The 26535-nt window shown below is 42.6% G+C and overlaps 1 protein-coding gene across 1 annotated transcript in view; it reads right to left on the minus strand.

Annotated features, from left to right (window-relative positions):
• Positions 1–26535, minus strand: part of LOC137427788 (collagen alpha-1(XIV) chain-like) — a 209656-nt gene that overhangs the window by 104728 nt on the left and 78393 nt on the right. Inside the window, exons 17-22 of the mRNA XM_068117529.2 lie at positions 22998–23141; positions 21201–21320; positions 19876–20040; positions 19435–19596; positions 11531–11685; positions 591–720 (exon numbers count right to left, since the gene is read on the minus strand). Coding sequence (XP_067973630.2) covers positions 591–720; positions 11531–11685; positions 19435–19596; positions 19876–20040; positions 21201–21320; positions 22998–23141 — 876 coding nt within the window. The remainder of the gene's footprint in view (positions 1–590; positions 721–11530; positions 11686–19434; positions 19597–19875; positions 20041–21200; positions 21321–22997; positions 23142–26535) is intronic.

Below are 26535 nucleotides of genomic sequence, written 5' to 3' on the forward strand. Positions count from 1 at the left end.
AATAATTTAAAGGATTGCTGTAAATGATGTTAATTTCACAACGTCCCATATTCAACTTTATTTAAATTGTAAACCTCAAACATAGTTTCTGTCCCTAAAGCAAGAACATTAACCTGTAAACAATTGACTAGTTTCCCGACTGCATGGATCATCAGCTAGGCCTCGAGGTTTCGATCCTTTCAGCCTAGGAGCTCTCCAAACGGCAGATCCACAACCTCGATCATGGATCCACATCAATAGATGGTACATCAGTAGATCCACAACCTCGATCATGGATCCACATCAATAGATGATACATCAGCACACACACACACACACACACACACACACACACACACACACCAAAATAATGCACAAATCTAAGTGGTAATACACACACACATTACTTGGACACACACACACACAAACACACACACACACACACACACACACACACTCACCAAAATAATGCACAAATCTAAGTGGTAATTGCCATCCTAATTTACCACTTTTTAAGAACTTATTGCAAATAGCCAAAGCAGCTTTATAAAGGCATTTTAGACGTGCTTTAAGATTGAGTGGAGGGGCTAAGGAGGAGTTCAAGTACTTACAGGTGGTCTCGGTGGCGTGCAGGGGCTCACTTTCACCCTCGGGGTACACCGCAGAGACAGAGAGCTTGTAATTGGTGTCTGGTTGAAGGTTTCTCAGCGGGAAGCTTGTCTCACCACCAGGTACAGTCACCTGCACAAATAAATTCCAGGTGATGGCATTGTTAACACAGGGCACATTCTTCCTGATTGTTGTTTTGCTCATCATTCTCTATTGTGACGCGTGCATTTAGAATATACATTTCGTGGATAGGTAAAATGTCTACAAATAAAAGATAAAGAGGAGAAAGCCTTGCTCTGTTGCGGAGATGGGATCGGTCCACAAAGGTGTGCAAATTTGCTTTGATTGAGGCCGAAGGGAAAGCACTCAAGAGATCTTGAAGTAGGTGTCATCTACATGGTGTTAAAAATGTGCTGCTGTTGGACCCGATTCAATCCCCAAAGGGGAAGTGGTTGTCGACGAAGATTTATTTTATTAAACAAACAACTTCCAAGGCAATACAAGTCAGAACTTGAGCAAATAAAATAAAGCAATCAAATTTAGATGGATTAGTGTAATATGGTTAAAATAAATAATTAAAAAGAAAGAGCAATCCGAGATTACAGACCCACGCCAGGAAGTGTGTGATTTTGTCATTTGGTTCCTCAGGATCTTTTGTGTCTTTTGGGTCCTCTGGGTCATTTGGATCCTGAGCATCTTTTGGGTCCTCAGAGTCGTGGGTCTTTTTGGGTCCTCGCGGTCTTTTAGGGCTTTGGATCTTTTGTATATTTTGGGTCCTCTGGGTCATTTGGATCCTTAGGTTCTTTTGTGTCTTTTGGGTCCTCAGAGTCTTGGGTCTTTTTGGGTCCTCAGGGTCTTTTGGGGCTTTGGATCTTTGGGAGGGGTCTTAAGTGTCTTTTGGGTCCTCTGGATCTTTAGTGTCTTTTGGTATTTAGTGTGTTTTGGGTACTCAGGGTCTTTTGGGGCTTTGGGTCCTCGGGGTCTTTTGGGGCTTTGGGTGGGGTCTTTAAGGGTCTTTTGGGTCCTCTGGATCTTTAGTGTATTCAGGGTCTTTTCATTTTTTTAGGGTATTTGGGGGGTTTTAGGGTCCTTTGAGTCTTTGGAGTCTCAAATGGGTTAGGGTTCCAAAGGGTCTAAGAGGGTCTTCGAGTTTGAAAGGGTTTTAGGATTATAAAGGGTTTAAAGAGTGTTAGGTGTCTCAAAGGGTATGAGGTCTCCAAAGGCTTTCAAGTGTGTTTGGTGAATTAAAGGGTCTTAGGAATCCGAAAAGTAAAAAGGTCTTAGGAAGATCTTTGGGTCTTCGTGGGTCTTCATGGTCCTTAGGGTCTTTGTGGTCTTAATGGGTGTCAGGGCTGCAAAGGTTTGAGAGGGTATTAGGGGTCGTAAAGGGTCTTGGGGTTCTAAAGCGTCGAATGTAATTAATACACATGCTCACGTACTGTGTGGACAAACAGACAAACAAACAAACAAACAAACAAACTGGATGGTATTCATAGAATACTTAACCTGCGCAGTCAACTTGGTGTGAGCCAACTCTTCTATTTTTGAACGTTTCTTTTTTTTGATCCAATATGGCTGCCAGACCACGTGAGCGATGACATCATAAATTTATATTCTCTAAATAATTGTTGCATTAGATCATGCTCAATAAATTTCAAACTGATCAGACTAAGCATTGCCCCTGTCGAATTATGACGTCGTAATTACGGCACCAATGACGTCATCGTTAACAACACCTATTCCCCACATGGAGTTATTTACAATGAGCCACGTTTCAATTTTTTAAATGCTGACACAGCACACACTTTACTGAAATGCAGACAGAAATATTATATTTTCGTCAAAAATCGTCGGAATTTCGCCAAATCTGTTTTGGTCCTGTGTTAATATACCTCAGCGATCGACAAATCTGAAAGCAGAATTTTATTTGAGATCAAAATGACCCCGTGAGGTCGCTCCGTACTTTACCTGCTCGTCATGTGCAGTGTGATAATTAATTCCATGCCCACTGTAGAAGACTCTTCTTCTTCACGCAATAACTTCTACCTTCCAGACCGTACGTCCAATCATCTTGAAATTTTGCACACATGTTACACTTCATTACCTTTACTATAATATAAAGTTTCACGTCGATCAATGAAGCGGTTCAAGAGTTATAATTTTTTTAAAATATTTTCGTTAAATTGTTTATATCTGCCAAACCACGTGACCTATCGCAAATTCCAAAAAGTCATTTCAGTGGAATGATATGCTGAACACATCTGTGAAGTTTCCCCTCGATAGGACCAAAAATGAGGGAGGAGCTTGGTTTTTAAAGTTTATGCTTTAAAATGTCATAACCTCGAAACCATGTGATGCATGACGTCATGCTCGCTGACTTTTTTGTTCGTCATGGGTATTTGATTTTCCCTGCAAAGTTTGGCCTCGATCTGTTCAGTCGTTTAGGAGAAAATTGGATTTTAGTAGTTTTTCAGGCTTTTCACTCAAAACAATATGGCGTCCAAACCACGTGACCTACGACGCCATTATAATTTTATTTCTGCATGACTTTATACCGAGAAGATGCTCAAGAAATTTCATCCTGATCGGATAAAGTTTTTTTACTTGTCGAAGTATGACGTCATAACGGCGGCACCTATGACGTCATCATTCACATATGTTATTCCGCATGGAGAGTTCTTTGCAATGAGACCTGTCTCAATTATTTATGTGCAGCGATTTTTGAGATATAGAGGTGCAACGTTTTTTGGTTTTTCCAAGATGGCGCTCATACCACCTGACCTGTGACGTCATAATATTCACTCAAATATTCTACAGGAGGAGGCCCTCCAATGGTGAAAATTTCATGTCAATCGGACCAACGGTTGCCAAGAAAAGGAATTTTTAAAATGCAGACACGCACGTATGTACGTATGCACGTCTGCGTATGCACATACGTACGTACGTATGTTTGACTGCGAATATTTGAATGTACGTACCCGAATGCTTAACCCTGCCTTTCGCTTCGCGAGCGCAGGGTAACAAATGGACCCAAATGCAATACCCTCTCCTATGACGAGGGTAACTCGAGCGCATTCGATGGCGTGCCATCCCAAATGCCCACACTTCCCCCACCTAAACCAAAGTTGAAAGATGGCAAAAACTTCCACCAAGAATGACCCAATATCAAAGTTTGAGCTACTTTTCCCATTTTGACCCCTGTGACCCCAAGTTCCCACCCCTAGGGCAAGACGGATGGGGCAGAGGGACGGGACAGACAGACAGACGGAGCGATTACAACACCCCCTCACCTGTTTTTTTAGGGTGGAGACAATAATATAACTTGCATCCTCTTTTTTAAGACAATAATATAACTAATTAGAGGCCCATACTCTTTACCGAACTCAGGGACATATCACAAGCACTCGAGAAACTTTTATGAAGTTGAGCCAATAGTGGATGGGCCCCTTATACTCCGATACAGGATACTCGACTGAAGGTGATTTGGGTAGGTATATGAAATAACTGCATGGAAGTTTATAGCTGGGTTGGGATTTAAACCCAGGCTAGGACAGCTCAGAGGCTAGTATGCACACCTCTACGGTATCATGCTAACACACGAACAATAAGAAATATAATTGCAAATGTGAATGATAATAATTGGCATGCCAAAAAAAATTTGGCAGGGGGGGGCTTTGCTGAAGAAGAAGAAGCATATTAAAGTTTACCTTAAACCCTTAAATCAGCCTACTTCAGTTCTCTGCAGGACAAAGGACTCCCTTCAACTCACGTCGAGGGGTGTCTGGGCCTACTCGTCACACTTGCCAAGTGTGGGTTAGCAAGAGTGAGAAAGCATTTGGATCAAAGCCAGACCAGTAAGGGAAGAAGAAGAAACTCCAGTTTTTTTAACCACTCGACCAAACAGTCAGCTCTTTATGAAAACTTAAACTTCGATACAATTGACGAAGAACTTGAGCAAATCAAGTAAAATAATGTGATTCAGGTAAAATCAGTGCAAAAGAAAAATGCAAAAAATAAAAAATAATTTAAAAACGCAAGTAATGTGAAATGGTGCAAAGAGGGGGGAAGAAAATAAAGATGAAATAATAAAAAGAACAAAGATGAAGGAACAAAGATTAAAGAACTCTGAAGTTTGCTTTCAGGCACCGCCGCTAATAAAGCAACAATCATGCCAAGTTTGTGCAGCCCAATGGAGGACTGTAAGGAGAGAATGAGAAAAGGAGACCCCTCCCTGCATCGGACCCGTCGGTGAAGTGTTCCAGAACCAGAGGAATAATACGAGGGGTGGTCCCATCTAGCAACTGCTCGGACTGTGAATATTTGAAATATCGTCCCAGCCCCTTCCGTCGTCTCAGCTGCGAAATCAGGGTGGATGGTGGCTCTCCTGAGTACCTTTCCGTTTTCGGGTGGGCAGGAAAACTTCCACCTGGATCTTTGACCGATTCCGAGTCATGACTGATGAAATTTGTAACCGATACAGATAATGGGGCCCTCTGTGACACCTTAGCTGCTGTGCCAGGAAGCATTCCCACCACAACGCTACACATGTGTGGGGTAAAGGAGAAGAAGAAGAGGAAGAAGAAGAAGAAGAAGTCTAGCCTGGGTTCGAATCCCAACCCAGCTACAGTCACGTGAAAAAGTAAGTACACCCCATGTAAAGTTTTGACTTTTTCAACATATTTCAACATACAGCTATTTGATCTTCATTTCAACAATATTGATAGATAAAGGTGATATAATATAAAAATATCATGAAACATTTACATTTTGTAGTCCATTGTATAATTTAAATAAACATAAATGCAAATTTTGCATTTGGAAAAAGTAAGTACATCCCATACAACAACAACAACAGGCATTTTAAGGCCATTTTCCCTGCAAGAGCGGGGGTTAGCCCCATTAAAATGTTTTTTTAAATCTTTTTAACACATGTGGACATATCAATATTTGATCTTCATTTAAACAGTATCTATAGATAAAGGTGATCTAATTGAACAAAAAACAATGGTAAAATTGACTTTGCAATAATTTATTCAACAAATAATTTACAGAGATGCCATTTCCTTCTGTCGAAAAAGTAAGTACACCCTTGGCTCTAATAGGTGGTATTGCCCCCTTTGGCAGAAACAACCTCAAGTAGGTGTTTCTTATAACTGTCTATCAGTCTCTGACATCGACTGGGAGAAATTTTTGCCCACTCCTCCATGCAGAATTCTTTCAGCTGTGCGATGTTTGAGGGGTTTCTTGCATGCACAGCTCGTTTCAAATCCCCCCACAACATCTCGATGTGATTTAGATCCGGGCTTTGACTTGGCCATTCCAGAACCCTCCATTTCTTTCTTTTCAGCCATTCCTTGGTGGATTTACTGGCATGTTTAGGGCCATTGTCATGTTGCAAGGTCCACCTTCGGTTGAGCTTCAACTTTCCGACAGATGGCCTCACATTATTCTCAAGCACGCTCTGGTACAATGAAGAATTCATATTGGATTCTATGATGGTGAGCTGCCCAGGCCCTGATGCAGCAAAGCTGCCCCAAACCATAATATTTCCACCACCATGCTTTGCAGTTGGTATCAGGTTCTTGTGATCAAATGCTCTTTGGTTATCGCCAAACATGTCTTCTGGTACTGTGGCCAAATAGCTCTACCTTTGACTCATCTGTCCAGAGCACATTGTTCCAGAAGTACCTGTCTTTGCCGAGGTGTTCATTGGCAAACTTTAGTCTTGCCCTGATGTTCTTTCTGGACAGCAAAGGTTTCCTCCTGGCACACCTCCCATGTAGATCAAATTTGTGCAGCCTCTTTCTTATGGTAGACTCGTGCACTTTGACATCAACAGTGGCAAGAGCCACCTGTAGGTCCCGTGATGACATTCTGGGGTTCTTATAGACTTCTTTCAGCATCTTGCGGTCTGCTCTCGGGCTGAACTTGCTGGGGCGGCCTGGCCTGAACAAGTTGGCAGTTGTTTGGAATCTTCTCCACTTGTCGATGATCTGCCGGACAGTCGAAAGATTGATTTCAAATTGTTTGGAGATCTTTTTAAATCCCTTCCCAGCCTCGTAGGCATCTATAACCTTCTTTCTGAAGGCCTCAGAGAGCTCTTTTGATCTAGGCATGGTGACGCTGCACACTTCAACAACAAAGAGCAACCCAAACTAAATGTCTGAGGTTTAAATAAGACAGGTTCCTCTAACATCCTCTCTAACGATGTTCTAATCATTTGCACCTGAGCTGAAGCACCTGATTCTAATTTTAGGTATTTGAAGGAGTTATAAATGTAGGGGTGTACTTACTTTTTCCACATGCGAAATTTGAATTTATGTTTATTTAAATTATACAATGGACTACAAAATGTAAATGTTTCATGATATTTGTTATATTATATCACCTTTATCTGTCAATATTGTTGAAATGAAGATCAAATAGCTGTATGTTGAAATATGTTGAAAAAGTCAAAACTTTACATGGGGTGTACTTACTTTTTCACGTGACTGTATAAACTGTTGTTTCGCAGGCAGGGTGATTGCGGTGGAGAGATGCTTACAAATGTACAAATCAATCTGTAGAACTGTGTGCATAATGAATGGTTTTGAGACATGAAACATGCAATGACTTCATATGGACCATTGAAATATTTGCTTTGTTGCAATAAATAAAAGTGGAAGTAATTGTAAAGGGGTAAATGGATGTTCAGGCATATTATTGCATAAAGTTTATTGGCGCTGAGGAAGCGCCTCTAGCGATTGACTTCCAGCCAGTGTAACGCTAATTCCTGTCACAGGAATTCTGAGATCATATAAGTGGGCGTGGCAGTTCCTGATTGGTTCGTGTTGGGGAACGCCTTCTCGCTGCCGACGTGACGTAAATTCGCGCACGCGCACTGGTGATTGGCGCTGAGGAAGCGCCTCTAGCGAATGACTTCCAGCCAGTGTAACGCTAATTCCTGTCACAGGAATTCGGAGATCATATAAGTGGGCGTGGCAGTTCCTGATTGGTTCGTGTTGGGGAACGCCTTCTCGCTGCCGACGTGACGTAAATTCGCGCACGCGCACTGGTGAAGCTTACTCGATCTTACTCGATCCCATATTACATGTACTTTCATTGCATACAAATTATACTTCCTCCTAGAAATTCCATGCCCGAACCTCAGCGCAATCCAAGAGGATTCACTTGTTATTCTCATATATTATGTTAACACAGCATTGAAGGGTATGACCGAACACGTAACGATGATGTTAACATATATAATGTCATGCTTGTCTGCGCTGCTAACATGGGTCCGTGTATTTGATGTATTATAGGGCTACCTTTCCTCGTACAACGTGATTCTTCAAAAAAAAAAACAGCCAGAAATCTGATCCACCCAGACTTCCATGCTTTCACGTGGTGCAAGGTGCAAACCCTTTTTGTAAACATAATATATTTAATTAAATCGGAATATAAAATGGTTGGAAAGTTTGTCTCGCTTCTGGGCTGAGCTGTATTCAGCAATTCATACAAAATTTCGTCTGAATCCATCCACAACTTTTTGAGATATCCTGCTCACAGACAGACAAACAAACAGACAGACAGGGGTGAAAACATCACCTCCATTCCATCCACCTTCAGTGGCGGAGGTAATGAAACACAGCAAAAAGAGGAAGAGGAATTAGATGAAAGAGAAAGCAACAAATCAACCGATAGCTAACAACCTAAAAGAGGTGAGGGAGAGGGGAGAAATCACATTAACTTGGAAAAATGGAAACCTTAGGAATGGGGTAATTTGAGGTGGAAGAGATCATGAGTATGGATGAGAGATGACCAGAGGTAGAGGTAAACAGCTGTCTTGAAGCCATGGAGGGAGGAATGGGATTGAACAGACTGGACAAGTTTGTTCCACAAGTGAGAAAAGAGGAACAATAGAATAGCGGTTAGCAGTGAGCCTGGTTGTTGGGGGTTTAACAAGAAAAGGGTTACTTACAGACCGTGTGCATCCTGCACCCACCTGGGAGGGAGAGGACCAATAGAGAGGGCAAGACCAAAAAGGAGGCGGTCGAATAGAGCGAGGCTACCAACCTGTGAGCGATATGAAAGCTTCATCGCAAGAGATCCGAATGATTTTGACGGCCTTGCTTTCTTTCCATGGCATCAAGAAGGGCACGGTGCGAGGCAGGGGCGCCACCCTGAAGGGGAGAGCGGTACTCCATCGATATGCAAATGAAGGCCTTGTAGGATATCAAAAGTTCATACTAGCCAAGGAACGCCCTTGCACGACGGAGGATGCCAAGAGGCCATCTGGGAAATACGGTCTGTTTTGTAACTTATGGGAGACCAGAATAAGCCCTCTTTTCCCTCGTAATATGGAGGCTTCCAAACAATACGAGATCCTAGATATCTGCCCCGGTACACATGTGACGTTTGGAATTGACAATGATTCTTGAAAGACGGGCTAAAATACCCCACAATATGGTGCAAAATACCCCACTATATGGTGCAAAATACGCAACAATATGGTGCAAAATACCCCACTATATGGTGCAAAATACCTCACTATATGGTGCAAAATACCCCACTATATGGTGCAAAATACCCCACTATATGGTGCAAAATACCTCACTATATGGTGCAAAATACCCACCACATGGTGCGAAATACCCCAATATATGGTGCAAAATACCCCACTATATGGTGCAAATACCCCCACTATATGGTGCAAATACCCCACTATATGGTGCAAAATACCCCAATATATGGTGCAAAATACCCCACTATATGGTGCAAAATACGCCACTGTATGGTGCAAAATACCACACTATATGGTGCAAAATACCACACTATATGGTGCAAAATACCCCACTATAGGGTACAAATACCCCCCTATATCGTGCAAAATACCCCACTATATGGTGCAAAATACGCTGCTATATGGTGCAAAATACCCCGCTGTATGGTGCAAATACCCCACTATATGGTGCAAAATACCCCAACATATAGCGCAAAATACCCCACTATATGGTGCAAAATACCCCACAAGATGGTGCAAAAGACCCCACTATATGGTGCAAAATACCTCACTATATGGTGCAAAATACCCACCACATGGGGCGAAATACCCCAATATATGGTGCAAAATACCCCCACTATATGGTGCAAAATACCCCCACTATATGGTGCAAAATACCCCACTATATGGTGCAAAATACCCCACTATATGGTGCAAAATACCCCACTATATAGTGCAAAATACGCCACTGTATGGTGCAAAATACCCCACTATATGGTGCAAAATACCCCACTATATGGCGCAAAGTACTCCACTATATGGTGCAAAATACCTCACTATATGGTGCAAAATACCCCACGAAATGGTGAAAAATACCCCCACTATATGGTGCAAAATACCCCACTGTATGGTGCAAAATACCCCACTATATGGTGCAAAATACCCCACTATATGGCGCAAAGTACTCCACTATATGGTGCAAAATACCCCACTATATGGTGCAAAGTACCCCACTATATGGCGCAAAATACCCCACTATATGGCACAAACTACCCCACTATATGGTGCAAAATACCCCATGATATGGTGCAAAATAGCCCACGATATGGTGCAAAATAGCCCACTATATGGTGCAAAATAGCCCACGATATGGTGCAAAATAGCCCACTATATGGTGCAAAATAGCCCACTATATGGTGCAAAATACCCCACTATATGGTGCAAAATACCCCACTATATGGTGCAAAATACCCCACTATGTGGTGCAAAATACCCCACTATATGGTGCAAAATACCCCACTATATGGTGCAAAATACCCCACGATGTGGTGCAAAATACCCCACTATATGGTGCAAAATACCCACTATATGGAGCAAAATACCCCACGATATGGTGCAAAATACCCACTATATGGTGCAAAATACCCCACGATATGGTGCAAAATACCTCACTATATGGAGCAAAATACCCCACGATATGGTGCAAAATACCTCACTATATGGTGCAAAATACCCCACGATATGGTGAAAAATACCCACTATAGGGAGCAAAATACCCCACGATATGGTGCAAAATACCCACTATATGTTACAAAATACCCCACTATATGTTACAAAATACCCCACTATATGGAGCAAAATACCCCACGATATGGTGCAAAATACCCACTATATTGTGCAAAATACCCCATGTTATGGTGAAAAATAGCCCACTATATGTTACAAAATACCCCACTATATGGTGCAAAATACCCACTATATGGTGCAAAATACCCCACGATATGGTGCAAAATACCCACTATATGGTGCAAAATACCCCACGATATGGTGCAAGATACCTCACTATATGGAGCAAAATACCCCACGATATGGTGCAAAATACCTCACTATATGGTGCAAAATACCCCACGATATGGTGCAAAATACCCACTATGTGGAGCAAAATACCCCACGATATGGTGCAAGATACCTCACTATATGGAGCAAAATACCCCACGATATGGTGCAAAATACCTCACTATATGGTGCAAAATACCCCACGATATGGTGCAAAATACCCACTATGTGGAGCAAAATACCCCACTATATGGTGCAAAATACCCCACTATATGGTGCAAGTTTTTGCAAATTTAAAACTCTCAACACATCGTTTTTTTGCTGAATTTGGGAGTGGGACAGCCCGCAAACTGTAAGGAATTTTGTGGACAAAGTATGCATGCATCTAACCGAATTAAAAGAACATGTAAAACATGACAAACACATCGGAAAATCCTGGCTGTTGTTGTTGGCCGATGGTCCGACCAAAGTTTGTTGAACTTCTTGAAATACCACTGACTTAAGCTGCCGTTCTAATGGCGCATGCACTGCATTCAGTAAATCCTTTTCGCAATGACGTCGTGCAAGTTATTTTAATGTACAATGTCTGGATGTAAGTTACAAACGAAGCAATCACAAACAGACCTGGCTCTCTGGACCTCCAGGGGGATTATAAACGATTCTGTAGCTCTGGACGCCAGGCGGAGCTGCCTCCCAGGTGACTCGAAAGCTGTCTTGGGTCACATCAGAGGTCGACAGGTAACTGGGAGGAGCCAGGAATCGTGACGGTGTAGAGCCATCTGCAACGCAGGAGAACAATTGTCATTCAATACTTCAGTTGAATTGCTAGAGAATGTCTGCAATTGTGAATGAAATGATCATACTTTCTCGCTTTGGGTGTGTGCATCATTTGCTTCAACCAGGACGAAGCGTACATGTGTGTGACATCCCTCGGACGTTAAACTGGCATCAGATAGACGTTGAAGACCCCACAGTGTCCGTGGAATAGCGCACACAAATTTCTAAATTCCTGCTCTAATCTACAGGGGGGACTGCATCAGCGGCACAGCTGTGCCCCCAGCAAATGATGCTATCCGCAGCCATGTGCTGCATATGAAAGAGGAAGGAGATTTCCTTGGACATCACAATTTGCTGTTATAAGGTTTTCTTTACCAATTAATGGTTCTAGGTTTGTGGATTCCATGAACATCGTATCGTCCTGTATGATTACTTTTACATATATATAAATATATATATATGTATATATATCACAGGAAATCTGAAAGGCCACACTGTCATGTCTAGAGCATGCGTGTGATGGTGGAGGCAAGAGGCATTACAACCTGTGATCTTTTCTACCCCCATCAACCCCCATCCAACATGGCTCACCATCAGTGCGTTATTTCACACTCCATCACCTCACTGTTCCACGAGCCTTGACCTCCTATAATAACACCTCCAAATAGATATCTGCGATCACAAAGCGATCGCCAAGAGCAAGCCTCCCCTGGCGCCCGCAATCCAATGATGACCTTTTTTTTTTTCGGACCGCAATATGACCCTGACCTTCAACATTTAAGGATATTGTGTATATTAACAAAATGTGTCCCCATCTACAACCTACAAATAAAACTCAAAATCAAGAAAATCAGAGGAAAATTATTCAAGTTATGATAAAAAAGTTTTTTTTTTGTTAATTACGTCACAATCCATAAAATGCAGGTCAAAGACAGCAATCAAATACCAGGTGCACAACTTCAGTGCAGGTACTCTATTATGATACAAGAACATCTTGGAAAGCGAAGCGATCTTTGAGATTCCGCATTGGCAAAATCGAGTGATGACAAAAAAAAAACACGCTTTATTTCAGACCGCAATTTCACCTTGACCTTTAATCCATAGGGATATGATACAAATTAAGTGTTAATGCAACTTGCTCTAGGCTATCCAGAGAGGGCAATTACATTCTGATCGGACAAACCTTCATCAAGCTATGGTGAAAAAATGTTTAAATGACTATAATTGGGTCAACACCTTTATAACTGGGCCATGACCTTAACTTTAGGTCAACCTCACATCCTTTATATTCCCATAAGTGATGCAAAGTTTCATTCCGAAAGTCCCAGCCGGCTCCGAGATACAGCTTGAAAATTGATACAGCCCGGAAATTGGGAGTGTTGGGAGTGCAGGAAGAAAATAGAAAAATAATTTCTCTAAATGGTGGTTCATGCTCTTTGGGATCGAAGAAACTTTGTGGCAACATTAAAAATTGGGGGCACCAATTGTATAAACAAACCCGACAAGAGCAATAAGCCTTCTCCTGTGCGATATATACGGGGAGGTTTAATAAGTACGTGTACTAGTGCCCATTGCTCTTGTGATTTTGAACTTTATTTGCCTCAATCTAGCTCTGATGTGCATAAACCAGTTACAAAATGAGCAAATAGTCAGTCCTTTCATTCAGTATACTGAGCATTTACCTTGTAAAACTAGATGGTATTCATAGAATACTTACCCTGCACAGTTAACTTGGTGCGAGCCAACTCTTCTGTTTTTGAACGTTTTTTATCTTTGATCCAATATGGCCGCCAGACCACGTGAGCAATTACATCATAAATTTATATTCTCTAAAATAATTGTTGCATAGATTACGCTCAATAAATTTCAAACTGATCAGGCTTTGGGTCTCGTCCGCATTGAGTACCAGTACCGCATTATCCCTGTCGAATTATGACGTCATAATTATGGCACCAATGACGCCTATTCCCCATATGTGATTCTTTACAATGAGCCATGTTTCAATTTTTTCCATTCAGCGGTTTTGGAAATATAGAGGTGCAACCTTTTTTCGGTTTTTCCAAGATGGTGCCTGTACCACGTGACCTACGACGTCATAATTATCATTAGAACAATTCTACAGGAGGCGCCGCTCATATTCTGAAAATTTCCTGTTCATCGGCCTAACAGTTGCAGAGGAATTTTTTTTTTTCATACTGATCAGATCAAGCGTTGTCCCTGTTGAATTATGACGTCATAATTACAGCACCAATGACATCATCAGTAACATATCTTATTCACCAAGGGGAGTACCTACTTGACAATGAGCCATGTTTCAATTTTTTCCATGGAGTGGTTTCGGAGATGTCGAGGTGCAACTTTTAAAGATTTTTCCAAGATGGCGCCTGTAGCACATGACCTATGATGTCATAATTATCATTAGAACAATTCTACAGGAGGAGCCGCTCATATTCTGAAAATGTAGTGTTCATCGGACTAACAGTTGCAGAGGAAATATTTTTTTTCATACTGATCAGATCAACTGTTGTACTTGTCAAATTATGACGTCATAATGGAGGCACCTATGACATCATCATTAACATATCTTAATTCCCCATGGGGTTTACTTGACAATGAGCCATGTTTCAATTTTTCCATTAAGCGGTTTGGGAGATTTCGAGGTGTAACGTTTTTCCAAGATGGCGCCCGTACCATGTGACCTATGACGTCATAATTATCAGCAAAAAAAAAAATCTACAGGCAGAGGCTCTCTTACAGTAAAATTTCATGTCAATCGGACCAACGGTTGCCACGAAAATGTTTTTTTTAAATGCAGACACGGCACACGTACGGCACACGGCACGCATACGGCACACATACGGCACACGTACGCAACTGATTGCTTAACCCCGCTTTTCGCATCGTGAGCGCAGGGTAACAAGAAAAAGACATAAAATATCATAGACCCCGCCGTGGTTTTAGTAATTTAGCTGTACTGAGATAAAAGGATGTCAGTCGGCCATTTCTGGTCTGATGACAAAACAAAATCTTCTGCATATGTATATACTCATGTATTGTCTTTGTGCCAAGTTTGAACAACATCGGCGAATGCATGTCCGAGAAATGGTTGAGGACGCGTTCAATATCGGGATTTTTTTTACAACGAAAATGGCCGCCAGTCGGCCATCTTTGATCGCATCGTGAAAAAAAATGAGGTGCCATATGTATACCATCGTGTATTTGTTTCAAGTATGAACAAAATCGCTCTGAGATTATGGTTGCGGATGCACGGACGTACGGACATGCGGACGAGACCAAATCCATAAGCCCCCGTTTCGGACTAAGTCCAACGGGAATAACCTGCTACACCATCAGCCAAAGGACACAATGGCACAAACATTCAGGATAATGAAGACATGACCAGCACTAACGAGGATGTAAGGCAAGGGGGTGAGGGGGGGGGGGGGTTAGGGTTGTTTAGAGAGACGGTCAACACCGACATGACTGACTCTCGCATCAAATGAACCACCTTTAGAAGCCATTTTACCCCGCAGAGCAGGGGTTGGCCTTTTTTGGGCACCGTGGTCCCCTTTTTTTGAGGCAATGTTTTACGGCCGGATGCCCTTCCTGCCACCAACATTGTTAGTCGCCTCTTGCGAAACACAGAGAATTGCCAGTGAACTGGTACTCAATTTGCCGACCTCGGAAGGTATGACTGGCTGAGTCAACCCCCCTGGTGTTAATTCAGCGATCGACCGGGATTCGAACCCAGGATCCCAAGCCGGCACCCTAACCGCTAAGCCAACACCAAGCTGGCTCAGCACCAGGAATAAAATAAAATAAAATAATAAGGCATCAAATAAGAAACCCAATTAAACTTACTCCTCCAGATGAGAGAAGATGATATCGCAATAACTTTCTCTAGATTAGAGGATAATCCTGGTTTGAGGATTCAACGACAACTTTGAAGTTTGACCATTCATTCATGAGGATGTGCCAAGCTATGAAAGGTGGACAATGTCGGAATGCCGTGATGAGAAAAGACAGCACAGGAGGTGTTAAGTGGACGGTGACCTCTGGTCCTATTGGATTCCCAAGCGATCCTCTAACTCATGACTAATCCTGTTAAAAAACCCAATGATCTTACGTGATGTTTCGTTTAATCAGAGGTCTTCTTATGGCGCTCTATGACTTTTCCAAATCGGAATCAGTCGATGAGATCATGTGCGGTTGGCCAGGACTTGTTTATTTTTCTGTTTACTTTTTCGAATGGTTGGCAACACCTCCCACGAGAAGGCGATTTCAAGCATAGACACCTCTTTATGAGGGTAAATGTGCGGCTCATAATGGTGAGAGTCTGTTCAATAATAGGCAGCGATGACGACGGACGCAACTAAATGACCGCCATTGACGGGCTTAAGGGCACACACGGATGTTCTTTGCCAGTAGCACAACCTTTAATTGCTGGGAACACGACCTTCTGTGGCCCAAAATAGCAGACAAAAGAGTACTAGTTTGACGTCACAAGAGCCTGGACGTCACAGTATCAAAGAATCTCCAGGGAACGATACTCTTTTGAGCTGGGCGATGGTTCAGACTGTCTTTGCGCACAACGGGTGTGACAACAATGCTGCACATGATGACATGTTCCCCAATCACATTTCATGATCATCTCAACAGAGAGCTTTTGTGTTGTATCAGAGTGACAAAACAGCCAGCTTAAATGTCCTAAAACTTGGAGGTGGCGCTAAACTGTCTGTCTTGAACTCTGGAATAATGTCAGCCTATGTTAGAGGTGTCAGAGTTACTTTTTGAAAAGAGTATGCCAGTTTGTGTTGGTAACCTGCCATATTACTGTTTCTCAAATATTTTTTTATTTTTGCCCAAAAAAACGAGAGCAGCTGATAAGTAGAATGGCACTAGGTGCAGCACAAACCTCCGCCAGGTGAACAGTTTATGTTTTGTATCCCACCTATAGGCCAGATCTGGATCCGGACCTGAACCAAAATCTAATCGGCTTGTTCTTGTCACTTAAACAACTCATCCACCAAGTTTATTCATAACTCATCCATACCTTTTGAAATATCGTGTTATATATCGCTTTTGACCCAATCTCTCAATGGTGAAGAATCACTTGAAAATTCTACTAGCCGGATCCGAATCCGAATCTTCACCAAAATCTAATTATTTCGTCCTTGTCACATCCACTACATCTCTGCCAAATTTAGTTTGAATCCGTCCACAACTTTATGAGATATCTTGTTCACAGACAGACAAACAAACAGAAATATGTCGTGCATAGCACGATACTTGTGGAATCTCTAAAACAAGTTTTTGGCCTACGATGACCACAAAAATAATTGGTGATTGTGACCAGATATGCAAATATGACCAGATATGCAAATAAATAAAAAAATGATATGATTGAATTCAGTGACCAGATATGCAAATCCTCTTCAAATTTAAAGTCAATCTCGGATTAAATTGAGCATTTTATAAATATGACAAAGTTGGTGACCTTTGGCCTATTAGGTTGACCTATTGACCTTTTGACCCCAAAAACAATAGACATCTTGTTTATGACCAACTCTACCTTTTGGTGAAGTTTCGTGACGATCGGTTGAAAATTGTGACCTGTAGGCGCCTGACATACAGACTGTCTTGACATACAGACAAACAGACAGAATGAAAAATCACTCATAGAGCGACACTTGGCAAAACAGAACGAAGTAGAATGGCGCTCAGTAGGGAATCCTTTTGACCTGAAAAATAATTAGTGGTTGAATTCAGTGACCTGATATGCAAATCGTCTTCAAAGTTTAAGTTAATTGGATGAAAATTGACAATTTTAGAAACTTGGCCTATGTTGACATTTTGGCCTATGTTGACCTCAAAAATAGTTGGTGGTTGGTTTCAGTAAGATGATATGAAAATCCTTTTCAGATTTCAAGTCAATCAGATGAAAATTGAGGATAATATAAATTTGTAGAAAGTGGTTGACCTTTGGCCTATGTTGACCTTATGACCTATGTTGATCTCAAAAATGGTTGGTGGTTGGTTTCACTAACCTGATATGAAAATCCTTTTCGAATTTCAAGTCAATTGGATGAAAATTGAGGATTTTAGAAATTTAGCAAAGTTGGTCACCTTTGGCCTATGTTGACCTTTTGACCCCAAAAACAATGGACTTCTTGCTTTTGACCAACTCTACCATTTGGTGAAGTTTCGTGAAGATCGGTTGAAAATTGTGACCTGTAGGTCGGTGACAAACAAGCAGACAGACAGACAGAGACAGACAGAACCACAAACGCAACCGACCAATATACTTGAAAAATCTTCGATTTTGCAAGACAGTAATAAATGTAAAAAAATCTTCAATCGAAAAATGTTTAAATGATGCTTTAAGGTGAAAACACATGGGAAAGAGCAGCTTTGTGGTTTTGTGGACAAAGCAGAGCTGGATTGCTTTCACTGGTGTGGGTCTGATCCCCACTGCTGTGAAGCAGAGATTTCCCTACCCTGCGACGGAGTGGTGACCTGCCCGGGATTGTTTCTCAGCAACACAAATTGTCCCGAATGCCACAGCGCTCTGTCTAGAGTCTGGGCCTCCACTACCACTCCCATCATTCATAGGAAACATCAGCGAAACAACTTGTCTCGTTTATTATTTGCAAAATCGAAGATTTTTCATGGAAATTGATCGGTTCCGTTTGTGGTTCTGTCTGTTTGTCTGTCTGTCTGTCTGTTTGTCTGTTTGTCACCGGCCTACAGGTCACAATTCTAAACCGATCGTCACAAAACTTCACCAAGTTGTATAAGTCGTCCCAATTGAGAAGCCTATTGATTTTGAGGTCAAAGGTCAAAGGTCACCTGGAGGTCAAATTTCTAAAATCGCCATTTTAAATCCGATTGACTTGAAAATTGAACAGCATTTGTATATCGAGTCACTAAATTGGGGAATGAACTTTTTTTGAGGTCAAAAGGTCAACTCAAGGTCAAACTTCCACAATCATCACTTTTTAACTAAAAAACTGTCAATTTTCATCCGATTGACTTGAAAATTGAACAGCATTTGCACATTGAGTCAATAAATAGGGAAACCAACTATTTTTGAGGTCAAAAGGTCAAAGGTGAACTCAAGGTCAACCTTCCAAAATAATCATTTTTCATGTGAAAAATCGTCACTTTTCTTCCTATTGATCCGAGCTTTGATCAAGACTGTCAATTTTTATCTTGATGAAATGGACAATTTGCTGTATCAATGGAATTTTTTTTCTTGGGGAGGGGGGGGGGATTTTGCAAGTATCGTGCTCCACATGACGTCTTCTTGTTAAATTATCTTTATCTTTTGTGATAATGAAATGTTCGCTCTGAACACACACAGAAACAGTCCTAAAACCAGCGATATGAGACGACCTTTAGAGGCCATTTTTCCCTGCAGAGCAGGGGTTGGCCTTTTTCGGGCACCGTGGTCCCCTTTTTGAAGCAATGTTTTACAACCGGATGCTCTTCCTACCGCCAACCCTGTTGGTCGCCTCTTGAGACACACAGGGAATTACCAGTGAACTGGTACTCAATTTGCCGACCTCGGAAGGATGACAGGCTGAGTCAACCCCCCCTGGTGTTCATTCAGCGATTGACCGGGTTTGGTGAAGTTTCGTGAAGATCGGTTTCGTGAAACCCAGGATTCTAGGATCCCAAGCCAGCACCCTAACCGCTAAGCCAACACCAGGCTTAATCTGGTAGCGATATACGGTACACAAATCTGGTACCTTCGGTGTCGTTGGACATCTCGTCGACACGGCGGCACAGAGCATTCACGAGTCCCGCCACAATTGAGTCGAGCGCCTCAAAGTCTGGGACTAAGAGCACGTGGTCCCCGTGTGGAGGAGACGCGATGACTCGCAGCTCACGCTCCTCAGCATTCTTAATGCCTAAGGGGCGAGAAGAACATGGTCAGACTGAGTTGATGCACCATCTCCTTGGAGAGATGTGAGTGAGTCTCTGTGGGTGAAGTTCTGAGTGAGGTTCTGTGGGAAGGTGTGAGTGAGGATGTATGAGTGAAGTTCTGAGTGAGGTTCTGTGGGAAGGTGTAAGCGAGGATTTATGAGTGAAGTTCTGAGTGAGGTTCTGTGGGAAGATGTGAGTAAGGATGTATGAGTGAAGTTCTGAGTGAGGTTCTGTGGGAAGATGTGAGTGATGAAATGTCATACCAACAGCAAATATCTCCACTCCATCATCTCTCAGACTCTGAGACGGCTTCCGGACATCATCCTGCGACTTTCCATCCGTTATGAGAACAACCACCTTTGGGAGACCAGGCCTTGCCCCACTGGCCTCAACCAGGTTATTCTCCTTAATATGCATCAGAGCAGCACCTGTGGTAAACAAAGGAGCTCTGTTAATTGGAAATGCTCAAACATTTCCCCAAATCCTCAACCTCCCGCCCCCTCACAAACCCCAAGTACTCAACCTCCCCTCCCAACCCTAATGCATCAATCCCCTCCCGACTTCAAAAATTCAAACCCCTTCCCTAACCCTGCCGCTCCCCTTTCACCACCACACTCCTCAACCCCCACCCTCCCCAAAGCTTCAATCTCCCCCTCCAAACTCTGTCCCATCTTTGCTCTCCCCCACTCCCAGCTCTGTCCCATCTTTGCTCTCCCCACACCTCCTCCCAATCCCAACTCTGTCCTCCTCACCCTTCTCACGCTCAAATAAGCAAACTCCCACTCATAAAATCAAACCGGCATTCCCACATCGAAACAGTGTAATATTTAATGGTTTCCCCTCCTGTAACATGCTATCACAGACGTCACAGAAACCCATCACGGTCGCATGTCCAACTCACAATCCTGCGGGATTTGTGGAAATCCCGTGGCAATACAACTCTCAAGTGACCACGAGTAGGCTACTTATGCCGATAAATTATTTTCTTTCTGATGCACACATATACGCGTTGTTAAAGATAAATAATGACGGATGTTCTCTTTCCCAATGTCCTCAGACAAAGACATGTGGTTTGTGGTCCCTGGTCGAGTCATTTAAGAGAAGATAGTCGGAAATAATATCAAGGACCTGCGGTAAAAGCGCTGCTTGAGTGTATGCCACGTGGTTATTTTGGTGGTGTATGGACAATAGATTGCTGCCTCGATCGCTGACGCTGAGGCCTATCTTCACAAGGCCTGTGACGCCCAGCAGTTAAAAAATACTTTTAACTGTTGTTTTGGTCGTTTTACACTGAACGGAAAACTTATATGGAGGGCATGGCAATTGTGAATATAACACTTACGAAGATGACTTGGGCTTACAAAATGGCAGAGGTATGTTTTTTTCAGGCTTACAATAATTGTGTGTGACGTCAGGCCAGCTGTCCAACCAATGGGTATAGAACAGACATAAATACATACATACATACAAACACTTGCTTCGTTATGTATAGATTTATCAGAGAGGTGATTTGTCTTTCAATATTAGTTGTTGTTGTTGTTGTTGTTGATAATGATAAGTGTTATATTATTGTACTTTTGGTTGTTACCTGTGAGTGTGTTGCCACCTTTATAAGGCAATGCCTCGATCTCCAACAGTACGTTCTTCTTGGTGCTGTACGTGTGCAGGTCCCACTCTGTGCGGGGGTTGGTGCTGTATTGCACAATTGCTGCACCACCAAGCACATGGTATCACAGTCAAACGCCAATTGTATCATCACCGATGGACCACGCAGCATCCCGCTCAAAAACGCTCAAACATGAAAGTTGGGACTCAAACCGGGTCGTCCGAAGACTATGAAATGGTGCGTGCTGCTTACTTGCCTGGCACAGCATTTACAAAGAATAGAACACAGACAAACAACCATAGGTTGGCAATTGTAGCGCAGGCATTCATGGGCCGAACGACCTCCTCCTGCATTGACATTCCTTGGAAGGAAACTCATATTATTACATGAGAATCATCATATGACTGTGACGTCAGTCTCAGAAAGTTCACGAGGCAGCAAAATTGTGCAACATACAATAAGACCCAAACATGTGTACTGTAAATGTACACCACTCCTTTCCTATTCCATCTCCAGGCTCTGCATGACGTCATCGCCGGGCACCAAAGGGGGCCCGGCGATGACGCGCACTGAAACGGAGTACTCAGTTTTCACACTGTTTGTTTCTCATTGTGCACCGCTCCTTTCCTATTCCATCTCCAGGCTCTGCATGACGTCATCGCCGGGCACCAAAGGGGGCCCGGCGATGACGCGCGCTGAAAGGGAGTACTCAGTTTTCACTCCGTTTGTTCCTTGTTTTCTTGTTTTCTTGTTTGTTTGTTTGTTTTCTTGTTTGTTTTCTTGTTTGTTTTCTTGTTTGTCCGGGCGATATCTCAGCCATCCTTTGAGCTAGGAAGCTGAAATTTCTGCACAATAGTGAGCAAGTACTTTGGCAAAAACAATATTTTAAAATTTGTGATTAATAAATTAATTGATTCATTAATTAATTATTACCGATTAATTAAGTACTACTTTATTTCCTTTCTCATCTGGGCAATATCTCAGGCACTTTTTGAGTTAGGAAGATAATATTTGGACATGACAATGACCAAGTGATTTGGCTGTAAAGGGTATTTTTTATTTATTGATTAATCAATTAATCAATTAATCATTTAATTATTTGATGAATTATTTAAATAATTAATTTTCAAAAAGTTAGATTCAGATGAAACAGTGGCGGTTTAGGTATGATTAAGAAATATATTATTTTACGATTTTTAAATTAATTTTAATTATGCAATGAATCAATCAATGAATGTACACTTCTCCCTCCCAATACCGTCTCTCTGTGCTGCGCGGCAGCATCGCCAGGTGCCTACATCACCCCAAACCAAGCCACGCGCTGGAGGATATGTTATTTATAGATTTGGCATGGGGCAGTGTACTTTGAATGTTTCTGCGCTTCTTTTTTGTTGTTGTTTTTCCCTTCTTAGCTATGCAATGGACCTTTCCAGAGTGATCAAGCGACTTTGCGCAATTTCCGAATGCAAGAGATGCAGGCTTATTTTAACTGATGACATGGCCAAGATGCCCATTGAGGTATTCCAAAAAGATGGATTGTCTCCATTTGACAGTGGAGACACCATCAGATAACACAGAAAGAGGAAATTAATAGGAGAGGAAGTCATTTGCTCCAACACTTTCTGGGTATACATAATGGTGTTGTGATTCACATTTTAATTGCAGCAACAAAGATCAAAAAGTGGGACATAAAATGTCTATAGAAAACAAAATATGGATTTTGGTGGGATAAAGGTGGGATAAAGACAAGGCAAGCAATGCTCAATGGCGGACACCCACCGAAACGCGTGAGGTCCGCTCCGACATCAAAAGCCTCCACAAGCTTCCTCAGGAAGTCACGTATCAGCTGGAAATTTGTGACGCCAATGCTCCAAGATCCATCCACCAACATGACGATGTCGGCAATTGCAAGAGAATCGCACTCTTTAGGGACAGATACGCATATGTTGTGGTTAGCTCTGCAAGAGGTTTCCCACCGGGTAACCCGGGGATTGCCAGTTGTGGTGAAATGCTACAAAAAATAAATAAATAAATAAATAATGTTCAACAAAAGTTGCGAATTCAAACAGACAAATGAACCATGCCACTAAAATAAATAATAAATAATTGTAAGGTAGAACAAAAAGAATGGAATTCGCTCTCAGGTCACCAACAGGTCTGCTGCCTCCCCGTCTTTGACCGCATTCGGCTTTGTTTGTTGGATTTTGCAGTTGGATGTGGACTGCCTTTTACTTGGCTCCATACTTTTTAAGTCACTGTGGCCCCCAACATCTTCCATATTTGCGGAGTTTTGCGGTTGGATGCGGATTGCCTTTTACCTGGCTCCATACTTTTTACATGTCACTGTGCCCCCAACATCTTCCATATTTGCGGAGTTTTGCGGTTGGATGCGGATTGCCTTTTACCTGGCTCCATACTTTTTACATGTCACTGTGCCCCCAACATCGTCCATATTTGCGGAGTTTTGCAGTTGGATGTGGACTGCCTTTTACCTGGCTCCATACTTTTTACATGTCACTGTGCCCCCAACATCTTCCATATTTGCGGAGTTTTGCAGTTGGATGTGGACTGCCTTTTACTTGGCTCCATACTTTTTACATGTCACAGTGCCCCCAACATCTTCCATATTTGCGGAGTTTTGCAGTTGGATGTGGACTGCCTTTTACCTGGCTCCATACTTTTTACATGTCACTGTGCCCCCCAACATCTTCCATAATTTCGGAGTTTTGCAGTTGGATGCGGATTGCCTTTTACCTGGCTCCATACTTTTTACATGTCACTGTGCCCCCAACATCTTCCATATTTGCGTAGTTTTGCAGTTGGATGTGGATTGCCTTTTACCTGGCTCCATACTTTTTACATCCCACTGTGCCCCAACATCTTCCATAATTTCGGAGTTTTGCGGTTGGATGCGGATTGCCTTTTACCTGGCTCCATACTTTTTACATCCCACTGTGCCCCCAACATCTTCCATATTTGCGGAGTTTTGCGGTTGGATGCGGATTGCCTTTTACCTGGCTCCATACTTTTTACATGTCACTGTGCCCCCAACATCTTCCATATTTGCGGAGTTTTGCAGTTGGATGTGGACTGCCTTTTACCTGGCTCCATACTTTTTACATGTCACTGTGCCCCCGACATCTTCCATATTTGCGGAGTTTTGCAGTTGGATGTGGACTGCCTTTTACCTGGCTCCATACTTTTTACATGTCATTGTGCCCCCCAACATCTTCCATAATTTCGGAGTTTTGCAGTTGGATGCGGATTGCCTTTTACCTGGCTCCATACTTTTTACATGTCACTGTGCCCCCAACATCTTCTATATTTGCGGAGATTTGCAGTTGGATGTGGATTGCCTTTTACCTGGCTCCATACTTTTTACATGTCACTGTGCCCCGAACATCTTTCATAATTTCGGAGTTTTGCGGTTGGAAGCGGCTTGCCTTTTACCTGGCTCCATACTTTTTACATCCCACGGTGCCCCCAACATCCTCAAAATTTGCGCAGTTTTGCAGTTGGATGCGGATTGCCTTTTACCTGGCTCCATACTTTTTACATGTCACTGTGCCCCCAACATCTTCCATAATTTCGGAGTTTTGCGTTTGGATGCGGATTGCCTTTTACCTGGCTCCATACTTTTTACATCCCACTGTGCCCCCAACATCTTCCATATTTGCGGAGTTTTGCAGTTGGATGCGGATTTCCTTTTACCTGGCTCCATACTTTTTACATGTTACTGTGCCCCCAACATCTTCCATAATTTCGGAGTTTTGCGGTTGGATGCGGATTGCCTTTTACCTGGGTCCATGCTTTTTACATCCCACTGTGCCCCCAACATCTTCCATATTTGCGGAGTTTTGCAGTTGGATGCGGATTGCCTTTTACCTGGCTCCATACTTTTTACATCCCACTGTGCCCCCAACATCTTCCATAATTTCGGAGTTTTGCAGTTGGATGTGGACTGCCTTTTACCTGGCTCCATACTTTTTACATGTCACTTTGCCTCCAACATCTTTCATCTTTGCAGAATTTTGCAGTTGTATGCGGATTGCCTTTTACCTGGCTCCATACTTTTTACATCCCACTGTGCCCCGAACATCTTCCATAATTTAGGAGTTTTGCAGTTGGATGCGGTTTGCCTTTTACCTGGCTCCATACTTTTTACATGTCACTGTGCCCCCAACATCTTCCATAATTTCGGAGTTTTGCAGTTGGATGCGAATTGCCTTTTACCTGGCTCCATACTTTTTACATGTCACTGTGCCCCCAACATCTTCCATATTTGCGCAGTTTTGCAGTTGGATGCGGATTGCCTTTTACCTGGCTCCATACTTTTTACATGTCACTGTGCCCCCAACATCTTCCATAATTTCGGAGTTTTGCGTTTGGATGCGGATTGCCTTTTACCTGTGTCCATGCTTTTTACATCCCACTGTGCCCCCAACATCTTCCATATTTGCGGAGTTTTGCAGTTGGATGCGGATTGCCTTTTACCTGGCTCCATACTTTTTACATGTCACTGTGCCCCCAACATCTTCCATAATTTCGGAGTTTTGCGGTTGGATTCGGATTGCCTTTTACCTGGGTCCATGCTTTTTACATCCCACTGTGCCCCCAACATCTTCCATATTTGCGGAGTTTTGCAGTTGGATGCGGATTGCCTTTTACCTGGCTCCATACTTTTTACATGTCACTGTGCCCCCAACATCTTCCATAATTTCGGAGTTTTGCGGTTGGATTCGGATTGCCTTTTACCTGGCTCCATACTTTTTACATCCCACTGTGCCCCCAACATCTTCCATATTTGCGCAGTTTTGCAGTTGGATGCGGATTGCCTTTTACCTGGCTCCATACTTTTTACATGTCACTGTGCCCCCAACATCTTCCATAATTTCGGAGTTTTGCGTTTGGATGCGGATTGCCTTTTACCTGTGTCCATGCTTTTTACATCCCACTGTGCCCCCAACATCTTCCATATTTGCGGAGTTTTGCAGTTGGATGCGGATTGCCTTTTACCTGGCTCCATACTTTTTACATGTCACTGTGCCCCCAACATCTTCCATAATTTCGGAGTTTTGCGGTTGGATTCGGATTGCCTTTTACCTGGGTCCATGCTTTTTACATCCCACTGTGCCCCCAACATCTTCCATATTTGCGGAGTTTTGCAGTTGGATGCGGATTGCCTTTTACCTGGCTCCATACTTTTTACATGTCACTGTGCCCCCAACATCTTCCATAATTTCGGAGTTTTGCGGTTGGATTCGGATTGCCTTTTACCTGGGTCCATGCTTTTTACATCCCACTGTGCCCCCAACAT

Source organism: Myxine glutinosa, chromosome 5 (genome assembly GCF_964187855.1).
Source record: "Myxine glutinosa chromosome 5, kmMyxGlut1.1, whole genome shotgun sequence".
NCBI lineage: Eukaryota > Metazoa > Chordata > Myxini > Myxiniformes > Myxinidae > Myxine > Myxine glutinosa.